We start from the raw sequence: 13,614 nt of genomic DNA, 5'->3' as shown, positions 1-13,614 counted from the left end.
CTTTCATTACATATGTACTCTTTCCTTTTTAGTTCATCTCACAAAAGTATGCATTTTTTTAAAATTTTGGTAGCTCATTTATTTTTAATGAAGTGAGACTTATTATTTACTAATAATATTTTAATTATTTTTCTTTCTATTTTTATCAAAACTGCATACTCTTATGGAAAAGAGTGACTACTATGAGAGCTTTTGTTTCTTTACTAGAGAAATGTTGTTCTATCCTAGATGGAAAAAATGGTCAAATGCAATATTTAGGTGATGGCTGGTATGCAAATTAAGATTAGGTGTGAACTGTCTGGATATGGAATAAAATAAACATAAAATTTATGTGCATGAAATATAAAATGTTATTAGCATTTTAAACGGTTGAAAATTCTTTAGGAAAATTTTTCATGGAGAATATTTTTCACGGTGGGCAATTGTTATTTTTCTTTAATATATAATTAGTACTACTTTTTTTTTTAATAATGAGATCAGATAAAGACCATTTATTCTATATTCGTGCGTATTTCAAATCAACTTAAAGATGAATTTAATGGTGGAATTAAAATTGGAATTTGAATGGAAAATAATGGAATGACGATGGCGTGCCAATACAACTGTAGCCATCCTCGAATCTTTTGTCCGTTCACACTTCACATACCTTTTTCTCATCGAGTGGGCCCCCATTTAGTACCATGGTAATTACATTTGAAAATCAAAATTATTAGTACTACTTATATTCACATATAAAGGAGTTATATAAATATTAAATTAATTGAAACTCAATCATTAATGTTACTAATGAAGATTATGGCCATCGCAGCATCGCTCCATATATTCTCTTTTACTCCCTCCGTCCCAGATAATTCGGGTCACTTTGACCGGGCACGGATTTTAAGAATTGTAATAAAAAAGTGGGTTGAAAAAGTTAGTGCAATGTGAGTCCTACCTTTATATATTAGTTTTATAATAAAATATGAGTAATAATGCGTTAGTGGAATATGGGGTCCACTACCAAAAATGGTAAAAGTGAAGTGAAACAAATTATGTGGGACGGATCGAAATGGAAAACTGGGATAAATTATCTGGGACGGAGGGAGTAACATTTTTATTACAAAACTCCTTCACGTGTAAAAAGTCTATTTTCTAACTCCATTTTATATATTAGAGACAAAAAATACATAACTATTATATGAAATACACATGCACATTGTATAAACTTTTTTAGTATTGTTTTGATACAATGGCTTGTTAATCGCACCTAAGGCATGCTACCTTTATTCATAAAATGTAACGAATTTTAATGAAAAAATTAATAAAATAAAAAATATGTTCAATGTTTCCTAGTACTAGTGGTAAATATCCATGCTTCGTCCCTACTTTATGGATACAGATTTAAAAGACAATGAAATATCACAATCTTCTAAGAAATTGTTAGGAGCAACATTCTTCATTTGATTGTACTAGCTATTGTTTTGCTTTCTAATTATCATCACATGATTCAAAAATAATTTATAATCTTTGTTTTAGTTGAACTAAGCAACTTTTTCCTTCTTCTGGTTCTACCCTGAAATACTATGACACTATTTTTGCTCATTGATCGATTACATTTGAAACATGACTTCTAAATTACACATCAACCCACCTATATTTATGATTTTTGAAATTTGTGCCAAAACTAAATGAGATAATTTATGTTGAAAGGAAGAGTAATTATTAGCCTTAAAATCTTTTGCTTGATCGTCACTATTTAATTGGAACCTTTGCTATTTCCGTCTCTCTCTCTTTTCTAGTCCAAAAATTGTGTTCTTTAATCTTTTATGCTCATTTTTATTCTTAATATTCAAATCAATTTTGTGTATGAAAATTAACAAGTTCAACTTTGTGTAGCAAAATGAATGATAGAGGTAGTTGGTCCGTCTATCTCTTCATTGATGTTATGACGTTAAACAACCTTCCCCTAAATAATGTTTTTAGTTAATTATAGAGATGCTTTTTTAAGGGAAAAAAATAGAAATGTGAAAGCCATTGTACATTGAACATAAATACTATCTATTTTTTCCACCACGGAGTATATTTATTAAACAAAAATATCTATTTTCTTCCTTTCTTATTATTACAACCTGTGAACTTCACTAAAATTTAAATAACAATAGTTTATTTTAATGTTTTTATAAGATAAGCTTGTAATACTAACAAATCGCACCCAAAGTCCCAAAGTTTTCATATAATTCATTGTATAATCAAGTAAAGTACTACTGAATATTGATCTTAAAAGATAACGAATTGTATGAATTTGCAAGTTGATAATAGATAAAACTTACTCAAAATATGCATTCTTATCATATTTTATTTATTTATTTTAACTAAATTGTCATTTAATGTATTACACTTACACCACCATAAAAATAAGACCATTGTACCATCACAAAATATGAAATTTATTAGTAGTATACTAGAATGTGTGTTTGCGGAATTGAATTCACTATTATATCGCTAACAAGAATCTTGAGGTGTTTCATCAATGTCACATAAACTATTTCCCATTATATATTCTAGATTAACTATGATTAAAATAAATTATATATCTCTATATTAATTCGTTATTGTTATTCCATTCACAAGTAAATATTTTATTTATTATTCATTCTTGTAATTAAATATTTTACTTATTATGTAAAATATAAGTTATCACAAAAGAATTTCCTTCGAAACCTTTAGAGCATCTCCAATGGTACTTCGGCCAGAAATCGGCCAGCAGTTTCTCCCCCTGCCACGTCAGCAGCACTAAAAATCCACCTGCCACATCAGATTTAGGCCAGCCATAAGGCCAACCGCAATAAAAATAATTCAAAAAATACTACATTTACGGAATTAAAATCACAATACGGAATTAAATTTACGACATATATACGGGAAAAATTCGTTAATTTTATTTAAATAAAAAAAAGTACATTAACTAAAAATCAAAAAAATTACATAATAAAAAAAAATCCGGGCTTCCACACACGAGCCACCGCCCCACTCTACTCCTCACTAATTTATTAAAAAAATACATTAAAAAATGTTAGTATGCCTTGAATCTGTTATAGTTTGCCGCTACCCGAACGGTATGACATGTTTTTGTTTTAGTTCTTAATTTTGTATTGGGCCTAGTTGTTGTTGTCCATCGTTAGATGTTGTTCTTGTACAGAAATTTAAAGAGAGAAAAAATCGCGTTTATATATGTTTTTTTTTTAAAAAAAAAAACAAAATTGAAAATCGGCGCTGGCCGATCGGCACGCCACAATGGCGGCCAGCGCATCGGCCAGCGGACGCCGATATTTTGGCCGATTTAGCGCTGGCCGACTCCAATGGTTCGGCTAGCCGATCGGCCAGCGCGACGAATCGGCTAGCCGGTCGCTAGCCGACCATTGGAGATGCTCTTATATAATTAGATTAATATAGTGTGTATACATTTTTTGTTAACTTTCTTTCTTAGGCTCACAAAATATGATTGTCAGTTTGTCACCGCTCATACCAACATACTCCCTCCGTCTACGAATAAGAGTCCCATTTTTCCATTTTCGTCTGTTCATAAATAAGAGTTCCGGTTCATAATTACCATAAATAGTAAAGAAACTACACATTTAACTAACTCATTCCACTCACATATCATTTAAAACTAATATATACAAGTGAGACTCCTATTACACTAACTTTCTTCCACCCACTTTTCTTAACATTTCTTAAAACCCACGCCATTTAGAAATGAGACTCTTAATCGTGGACGGAGTAGGTCTACATTATATTCCTATCACAATCAACTCGAAAATAAATATACGAAAATACCATACATTTGTGTTTCATCTCCATCTCTTAGTTCATACTATTTTCTTCTACTATTAAACTTTTCTTCAACACTAGACAGGTTACTAAATGTGTCATCCTAATAGCAAAGATATTTTTTTTCTAGTTATAATTATTAATACTACTATTCCTATTTATGTACTACTAATATATATTTAAATTAATCACGAATGCTATTTGAATACTAAATGTGTCATCCTAATAGCAAAGATATTTTTTTTTCTAGTTATAATTAAGACTACTACTATTCCTACTTATGTAGTACTAATATATATTTAAATTAATCACAAATGCTATTTGAATACGTATTGTATAAATATGTATGTATAAATATGAGTCTATAGTGACGACTAAACCCATCTATCCTTTTCTACCTTTCTCTCTCTACAATTCGCTCCTCAACTCATCTTTCTGCTTTGGAATATCTCTCGCTCAGGAGTCATGTCGGTATGCAATCCAAATTCGATTTTTTCATCATTCGATTCTCTCTTGATTTATTTCAGTTCGATTGTGGTCCTTTCCCCCGTTATTTGCACCGGAAAAACTCTTCATTTTTGTTGTATTTTGATTCGTTTGATCGATCGCCTGGCTTTGGGGTATGTTTCAGAGGATTGGGCGTAATCGACTGTTTATTTCTTCGATTGTTGGTTTTTAACTGTCGCGATTGGTTGCTAGTTTTTCGATTATTGAAGTTTTATGTGCCTATTAATTACTTTCCTTGTGGAGATCTTCGAGTAAACCAAAGGACTCCGTCTCTGTTAATCGACGAACCTTTTATGCTTATGCCCTATCTCAAAAGGAAACATAATTAAAATTGAATTTTGAGGATTAAATTTTTTTAATATCACTTGGCTTATTTGTTAAAAATATTGCTATGTTTATCTCGTTTTTTTAATTGAGAACTGAAATAGTTTCACTTTGATCAATGAACTGTTTGTTATTAGATTTTGGTAATCCTGTGACATTTTCACTTAAAGAACTGAACTTTCTCTAATTATCAGATATCATATGAATAATCTCATTTGCAGGAAATCAGTTGTTGTCTATGTATTTCTGATCAGCCAATCTACCTGCGTAATGAGTTGCGTATACTTATAATAATAGTCACTAGTGAATGCGTGACAAGTGGTGCAGTGCATCCAATTCAAAATGGATGAACTATGCATTTTGCTTTCTCTTGTTGTTTGTGTTAGCTATCCAGATTCTCTATTTCGATATTGCTACAAATTGCATATCATTGCGGTTTCTATGTGTGTCCTTTTTTTTGTAGGAGTGTAATTGGTTATTCTTTTTTTAATTGTTTTCATTGTTAAGCACATTATAACCTTTGTTATATACATATATGCCAGTATTTATGTTCTTACTTGTCATAAGTGTTTTGATGTAGTTTGATTAGGATGATGTTGCTGATGGTGGGGTGATCATTTTGTGGTGACTAGTTATTTCAGGTGATAATTAGATTTTTGGGGGTGCTTAAAAATTACAATGGAATGAAAAGGGGCATGTGTATGGGTGTTAGATTGGAGTGGAGAATGAGTATGGATTTCATACTATGGTACCCCCACCCCGTTATGTGGTGTGTGTGTGTATGTGGGTGGGTGGGGGTGGGGAGTGCCCCACTTTTTGGTAATGGAAGTGTTTGTGGGTGAATGATTGGCTTACAATTATCTAATGGGATTCTCCATTCAGTTTGCAATATACGCTCAAATTTTATGCTTAGCTCTTTTTGTCCCAGAGCAACTTTTGTTTTCCAAAGTTAGTATCTGAATGGCAGGATTATAACAAAGGAAGCTTAAATATTTGGTAAATACAACATTTAATTATCATTCCAGCACACCGTGTCAAGTTGAAATGTTTTTGATTTTGTACTGTTGTATATAAACTGGCTGATTTTTCAGTTCTTTGAATGAATGCTTACCATTTTACTCTAACGTGCTTGCACATCGTCCACAATATGTCTCCCTCATCTAAGTGATCTTGTGCTTCAATATCACCATATCCTTGTCACTGTCACCTTAGCCAAATTGCAGCCATCATCATACTGGTCTTAATTTCAATTCTTCAACTTTGTCGTTTACTTCTGAAATGAAAACAGTGTTCTGCTTCAAGTTAGTTATCTAGTTACTAACTGTTCTTGAGATCTTAGCTAGCAATTACATGTTTGCATATCTTCTAATTGTTTGTGATTTCTTTTACTTATTTTTGTTGCAGGAGAAGGGTCGTCCATTGCCAAAGTTCGGTGAGTGGGATGTTAATGATCCTACTTCAGCTGAGGGATTTACTGTAATATTTAACAAGGCCCGTGATGAGAAAAAGACAGGTGGGAAACCAGACTCTCCTTCAAAGGTGGACACAAGTACAAATTATGGAGGAGCAGAGCCTATAAAACCTCAGGGTGTAAGTTGTTCTTCAATTTAACATTTTGCTCATATCCGCATTGGTTTGATACTCCATGTAACTAAAAGCTAGCATGATTTTCAAGAACCACTTGACATACGTGGCTGTAGCAGTCAGGGTTTTATTTCGACTCAATTTATTCAGGCTTTAGCTGTATCTCTGAAATTTCCTTATAATCATGAGGGTTGTTTACATGCGATTGAACAAGATTCATGAATATCGTTCATCTAAAACTGATACTAAAACATGTTTATTTGCAGAAAAAATGGTTTTGCTGCATGCAGAGCCCGAGTGCAACATCTTGACCATGTCTATGTGTAGACGAAACATGTAGAGTGCATATTCTATAAAGAACGCAGAGAATGGGAGGTGCAGGTGACGTTAGGCACTCACATTCCATTTTGTGTGTTGTAAAACTGTGTCCGTGTTCGTGTTGTGCCCGATCATTTTCGAAACTTTCTTAAACCCTATACTGCTGCTATATGTTTGTTGTGGATCATCTTCATCATATGATTATTGTTTTTTCTATTTATGACGTGTAAATTATTTGCGAGTCTCTGGTAATTACTATACCATTTACACGCTTATTCATTTGCCACTAGCCAGCCTTCTCTTTCTCTCTCAACTGTTTTAACTTTAATTATTTGATGCATAATTGTGAACTCATAACTCTAATTTACAATGATATCGAGACGTAGTGTTTGTGACTGATGAAAATGGCTTTTTTTCATATGCAGAGAGTTAGAATTCCGCAAATTTTTTAAGTCAAACTTGTGATACATAGAGCTAGAAAATATGATAATAACAAAAGATATATATAGAAATGCATAAATCCAAAGCTATAGGGAGACAAACTCTATTAGTAGGTTTTATTTATTTTCTCTTTTTTTATATTTCTCACATATTTTATTGGTATAAAACTATGATTAAGAATAATATTATTTTGTCTTCTAGTCACCACTATCTTACATATTAAATCACCAGCAGGAACAAAGCATCCGATACCTATACCTAATTGCCCATATTTTGCTTTTATTCGCTTATAATATGTATTTCTAGTCAATTGATGCTTAGGCCTTTATGAAATTTTAATTTGGTGGATGAAATAAAAAAAATTGATAAAATAGTGTAAGAAGTATATTAGATTATTTGAAGCCACCTTAGATGTATTAAACTAATGAAGGACCTACTTTCATTGCCCAAGTGCAGCCATTTAAGATCGGCATATTTCTAATCAATATTTACTATGGAGTACTAGCAATTTTCATTTATTTAGATATTTAAATTCATAGACATAGAGAATGCTTGCCTTTACTGTTCCACCAAAAATTAGAATACATTAGAATAATTAATTCCGAAAAAGGGTGTAGCTAAGTATATGTGATACTGTGAGAATAAGTTAATGAGCTTTAAAATTCCACAATTTTGCACACTAGTAAAAGACTAAAAGTACAAGATCAGACTCTTGATACTCCAAGCTTTCTCTCAAATAAACGCTGCAAAATGAAGACTTGCAAACCGCTGGCTAAAACCAGAGCAGCTGATTCGAGTAAGGCTTTGTGAATCGCTCCTTTGCTCATCTTCTCATTCACTGAAACCAAACAAATCAATAGAGTCATACAGGCTTCCTCTGCATACATGGCCAATATGAACGAATAAATGAAGTAGATATAAACAGCCGTCTGCATCCCTCAACAACAGAGGCATTCCATATGAACAAGAAAAACAGTATAAATAGTAAACGTTTCCCCAAAAATAGCCTCAATGTGACTAAATTACCTATAGCCTGACGATCAGTTTGAGCCTCTAGCCAATGCTGCTCGAACTGAATATTGTACAAAGCTTCCTCTAGCTTCCCAATATGCTCAAAAAGAGGTTTGAAATGCTCTGCACATGTCAACAAATTTATGCACCAGAATTATTAAATATTTTAAACAGTCCATGCCAATAAAACAGAAACGGAGAGAGACATTGAGAGAGAGAGAGAAATATAATCACCGTCTTTAGCATGCTCGTCATGGTACAAGAAATGGCCAGCATGTACATCAAAGTCTATGGTTTCATGATACGGGGACTTATTAGTGAAACAGAACCGGTAAACTCCTTGCTGGAAAGCCACAAACTCGTGCTTCTCACTTGTCTTGTCTCGGATGTCATGGACCTGTTCGGCATTTGGTCCCTTAACCTGATGATTTTGCAATATCCGTCAGGTCAATCTCATAATGTGAAGCACATAATCAAATAATAGGAAAAGAGAAAATTTAGAAGCACCCAGTTTCAAGCAACACTGAGTGTATAGTTCCAAAATATTTGCCTAACTGGCTGCAAATTCTACTGCTACTCTTAAACAGGATAATTGTTCATCTTATTAATCATTAACACTGTGTAGTGTTGGAGGCATATTTACATTTTTATAAGCATACACCTGATGACAGATCTTTGCAGCCAATTTTGGGATAGAATCTTATCAAGTATAGATCCACTTTCACATAATATGAAAGTATTGGTAAAAATCCAATTTCTGTATAGGCACAATTGAGTTTTAAGATCTACAGGAAAATATTGTATGTTGGCGGGAAAATGTATTACGAGTGTGACCTATCCCTCGTTTTTATTAGGAAAATAAAAAAGTAGGTTGGAAAAGGAAGGACAGATTACCAAAGATGTTATCGAAAAAATGTTTTACATACATCAATTCACAGTTAGAAAATTCTTCTGAAAAAAGTACAAAACTTTGCTCAAGTGAGATCTTGATTAGCATCCCCTCTCAGTCACACACCAAGTTACACTCTTCAAGTGGCATGAAAAATAAAGAAATGGAAACATATTAAATAATGGATACCCTCAGAAGCATACTTGATCACATCATGAATGTTCATTTCAACTAAAGAGGAAGAAATAACTTAAAATTAATTTGTTCTAACACCAGATTTTCAATGAATTAATAGAACCAAGGGTTAAAACAAGAGGTTTACCACAAGGTCTACACCATCTTCACTGTAATGCCATGACCCCTCGGATTTAATCACCACAAATGAGAAATGAACAGTATTCCCGTACTCCACCTTGTGAGAGAAGCACTCTTCTCTATCTATCACAAATCTAATACCAAAAGCCCCACCAAAACTTCCTAATATTACCATCAGAATCACTGCTGCAACTGGAAGCCTCATCTGTATCCCAATTCCATAAATTTATCAGTTTTGATAAAAGGAGATAGAGCTCTATGGGGCACAATGAACATTTGGCATGTTAACTTTATTTACAGTACGAATATAAATACACACACAGTCACACACATAAGGACACATTGACATATGGAGAGAGCACATTCATTTGATATGAGCGATACATATTTAGCAGCATGAAAAATTTGCAGGCTATGCATAATTACATGTTTCAAATTTCTTCCTATCTTTTACATGTTGGGAGTCAAAACATTTATCCTGTAACTTTTAAAACATAAGGGTTTGTATTTGATCATGGTAATGGAAAACCTGTTTTTTCAATTACCGTTGTCAGCTGTCATTGCAAACAAGAGGACTAGAGCTAAGCTAACTACTGAAATGTGATGTTAGACCCACATCATGTGAAAATGAAAATATATGCATCATAATACTCGACCGGTTTGTTTATAAACCCCACCTTCATCTTTCTGTACAGCTGAGATTTATTATAAGCTGAAGTACAGTTTGATATAGATATTTGTAACTAAGGAAATACAAACCTAAAAGGTCAGAAGGTAACTACTTTAATAAGCTATCCGAAAAATAATCAAGCAGTGCAAGGTTCCATTTTGAACCAAGGTCAGCTAGACCAGTGGAGTAACCATCTCCAGATATTATGCTTATGCATGATAACATCCAAATTGATCATCTCCAGAAAGCAGTAATTCCTTATTGGAATTTATATTCCCAAATATCTAACTTAAAATTTAAATCTTTAACGATCAATTCACAACATCTACAGCAACATAAACATCTAAAAACAATGCACCTACGTCGTTTAGTGTCAAATCCCTAAATCCAAACAAAATTCAAGACTCCCAAAAATCAATCCGCGAAGAAACCCCAAAGTTATAGCGGATAATTAGAGAGCAATCCAAAAATCGCTCCTTTCCCAAATTACCATTCCAGCCAAACTCAACAAAAATCTCGTGGCGATAAACATTCAGGGCATATCGTTCGAGTAAATTTGAAAACCATGAATAATTGGCCACAATTTCCATCATAAACGGCGATCGAAATTGATGGTGCGGGTGGATTTATAAGAAAATAGAAAGGACTACGAAATTCCACGTGATCGAAATTGACTTTCCGAGAATGAAAAACACACCTTGAAAATCGTTTGATCGGAAATCTACGCGAGGTTTTCGAGCAAAGACTCTGGGGCGACGGACCGTGAAAGACTGAATCTATACTTGTATGTATAATGTATGTATCGTGCGTAAGAGGGGTGCGTGTGATTGCCTATGACATGGTTTTGCCAACTATGACCACTAAGAAGCCGACACCTGTACTAATACTTTTTATTACTATATACAAGTTCCAATTCCATTGTAGAGTGACTTAAACTTTCTAATTATAAAAAGTTATCTCAAATTTATTACTCATGTACGTCAATTTATTTACAACTTACTTCGTATCAGTACGACCCTATTAACACTAATAATAATATGAATTTCACTATTACTAACACTATTTTAACGACCATTCTTCTCATCGCTCTTACTTTACCAATTATGCATTAATAATCGTGTCATCCCAAACATCCTTATTTTTTGGGCCGCAAGAGTATATTTAATGAAAATTGAAATAGATACTTGTCATTTTGCTGAATTAGAATGAGGTGGGTCTTCTCTTTAAACATTTCACTTTTGTTAGTCTCTTCTCTAAATCCTCTGCTCTCTACGTCTAATACATAGGGTTCCACCACCGCGACCACCTCCCTTCAAAGTCAAGTACTCCATTTCAACTGTCATTTTCCCCTATTCCTCGTCGCCGCACATGTAGGGTTTATCGTCGTGCTTTCCTCCACCAAATTCCGACATCGTGTCCTCCATTCCTCGTCGTGTAACGTGTTTTCTTCGTTCCAACCACCATTTCCTCCGACCAATGGCTTCAAACTGGGAAGTTGAGAGCGACGAAGGAGAACAAGACGATGATTGCATCGCTTAGCTGCTCCATCCGACGACCGTGGGAAAATGGAGCTGGAGATAGAGTATATTTTTTTAATAGTGAACTAGTATTGACATGTTAGTATACTGTTTTGTCACTTGAGTGAATTATATTGTGCTTACAATTAACTATATTGTGTTTACAGTGAATTATTTTTGCTTTATATAATTCTATTATGAATCCTTTTTTAATTTCTTTGAATGATAGGACAACTTGTTAATCTTTCGAAAGCTGCTGATATACTTAAAGAAAGACAAAGAGAAAGATCTAGAGGTGGAAGCAGAGGCTAAGATGATGATGTGAGGGCGAAGATGATACCACTACTGATATACCTCATAGTATGTGTCATTTAGTTCACTGTAAACCATACGCGATTCATTTACATTCAATAGTCAATTCATGACTAACATTAATATTATGTTAAAAAAATTTATCTATTTAGTTCATATGAAGTTTTATTCTCCCTCCGTCCTATAAAGTTTGTCCCAATTTGACCCGCCGTGGGTTCTAAAAAATTGTTTGACTTTGTATTAAATGGAGATGGAGGTGTGTAGAGGAGTAATGGTCTCACATTGAGGTGATTGAGGAGTGTATTTAATGTCTATTTTTGGAAATATTTTAATTGGAACAACCTTTGTGGGACAGAAGAAAATGGTAAAATGGAATAAGTTTTGTGGAACGGAAGGAGTATGATTTTTACTAGCTACTTTTTTTCGTAATAAAATACTCCTTCCATCGTTCATTAGCAGTCTCATTTCTTGGCGCACGGGTTTTAAGAAATGTTAAGAAAATTGGGTGGAAAAAAGTTAGCGGAATATAAGTCTCACTTGTATATGTTAGTTTTCAATGAAATGTGAGTTGAATGAGTTAGTGGAATGTGAGACTCTATTACCATTTATGGTAAAAGTGAACCGACACTCCTATTCGCGGATAGACTAAAATGATTAACAGGACTCCAACTTGCGGACGGAGAGAGTATTTGTTATGTACGAAACAAAACTCATTTAAGGTAAACTAAAACATTTAGGAAGTGAACTAAACACTTGTAAGCAGTGAACTAGCAAGGAACAAATTCGCACTTGTGCTACACAAAAACAAGTCTATAACGAAATAAACTCACTTATAGTGAATTAAAAATAAGTAAAAAGTGAATTAAACATTAATTATATTGTGCCACATGCACCATCGGTGTCTCGTAGAAGGACATTCTCAGTAGCAATTTTCATTCTCAAATATTGGTCTGTTATGATCAGTTTGGGAGCCGCATCTAAACATTTTACAAATTGGTTCAATAATCAATGTTTGCATTAACGCAGTCAAGACTGAATTTTTGATTGACTAAATTCAGATAGCGGTTCATGATATCATTAATTTACTCGTGCACGATCAAGCCATCTCTTTTCTCTCACTTTGATATGCATTTGAGTTTAATTAAATTCAAATTTATAAACTTCTAACATTTAAAGGAGACCTTTGATTTCTAAAAATTAAAAATAGACTTCTAAATTTATAGACTTCCAACTCTTGATGTGTGGATCATGCAGTGAAAAAGAAGTGTTGATGTAAAATGGTGTTGATCATGTACATGTGTTAGTTAATTTATTTCATATCTATAGTCAATAAAATGACAAGTGTAATATTTTAACTTACTAGTTTTACCACCCGTGCTATGCACGGGCCAAGTTATTTTCAAAAAATAAAAAAATATATTTAAAACAAATTAGAAATAAGGAATATATAGAAAATATGTAAAAATTACTAAAAATCAAGAATAGAAACTATTTATATTTTGTATTCAAAAGATTATAAAGATTTACAAAACAAATGATCAAGATAACAAATGAACCATTTTATATTTAGAATATGATTTATATAATTATAAATCATAAACTGTTACTTAAAGAAAATACTGCTACTATTGACGATCCTTCAATCATGAAATATAGTGTAATAAAAGGACAAGAGGGAGGAGAGCCAGCGGAGAAAGGAAATGCTCTTTTCCGAAAACGGCTTCAAATTCAGAGTTTAAGCCTTGGAAATAGTCGAGATGGTGGAATTGAATTAGATTGGGTTCATATTTGTACAGATTTGGGGATTTTGGTTTGGTTTGGGTTGAATGTTTAATATCTAGATAATCTTAATAGCGCATAATTTTACCTAAAGTTTGTTAACATGGAGGAACTATTAATATGTGATTAATGTTATA

General features: G+C 33.1%; 2 protein-coding genes across 2 annotated transcripts; one reads left to right on the top strand and one right to left on the bottom strand.

The window, feature by feature from the left end:
* The first annotated feature begins 4,167 nt into the window (after positions 1 to 4,167).
* On the top strand, positions 4,168 to 6,761 carry LOC125222143 (protein NOI4). The gene is made up of 3 exons (XM_048124618.1): positions 4,168 to 4,281; positions 6,046 to 6,231; positions 6,492 to 6,761. Exons 1-3 carry the CDS (start codon positions 4,276 to 4,278, stop codon positions 6,534 to 6,536), a joined length of 237 nt encoding a protein of 78 aa, XP_047980575.1. The 5' UTR covers positions 4,168 to 4,275; the 3' UTR covers positions 6,537 to 6,761.
* Positions 6,762 to 7,546: 785 nt separating this feature from the next.
* Positions 7,547 to 10,720, bottom strand: LOC125222142 (transmembrane emp24 domain-containing protein p24beta2-like). The gene is made up of 5 exons (XM_048124617.1): positions 10,567 to 10,720; positions 9,207 to 9,404; positions 8,230 to 8,416; positions 8,011 to 8,118; positions 7,547 to 7,822 (listed from the first exon to the last, which is right to left on the bottom strand). Exons 2-5 carry the CDS (start codon positions 9,402 to 9,404, stop codon positions 7,689 to 7,691), a joined length of 627 nt encoding a protein of 208 aa, XP_047980574.1. The 5' UTR covers positions 10,567 to 10,720; the 3' UTR covers positions 7,547 to 7,688.
* Positions 10,721 to 13,614: the final 2,894 nt, after the last annotated feature.

The sequence above is a fragment of the Salvia hispanica genome, chromosome 4 (genome assembly GCF_023119035.1).
Source record: "Salvia hispanica cultivar TCC Black 2014 chromosome 4, UniMelb_Shisp_WGS_1.0, whole genome shotgun sequence".
NCBI lineage: Eukaryota > Viridiplantae > Streptophyta > Magnoliopsida > Lamiales > Lamiaceae > Salvia > Salvia hispanica.
Note: the sequence above shows the minus strand (reverse complement) of the source record. Positions and strands in the feature narration are given on the sequence as shown.

Bases quoted from the DNA above. Each gene is read 5' to 3' on its own strand.
- LOC125222143 (XM_048124618.1), top strand. The intron at 6,232-6,491 runs GTAAGTTGTTCT...GTTTATTTGCAG, and splicing joins AGCCTATAAAACCTCAGGGT to AAAAAATGGTTTTGCTGCAT.
- LOC125222142 (XM_048124617.1), bottom strand. From the start codon at position 9,404: ATGAGGCTTCCAGTTGCAGCAGTGATTCTGATGGTAATATTAGGAAGT. The intron at 8,119-8,229 runs GTGATTATATTT...TGACATGTGCAG, and splicing joins TGACGAGCATGCTAAAGACG to AGCATTTCAAACCTCTTTTT. The intron at 7,823-8,010 runs GTAATTTAGTCA...GTTTGGTTTCAG, and splicing joins AACTGATCGTCAGGCTATAG to TGAATGAGAAGATGAGCAAA.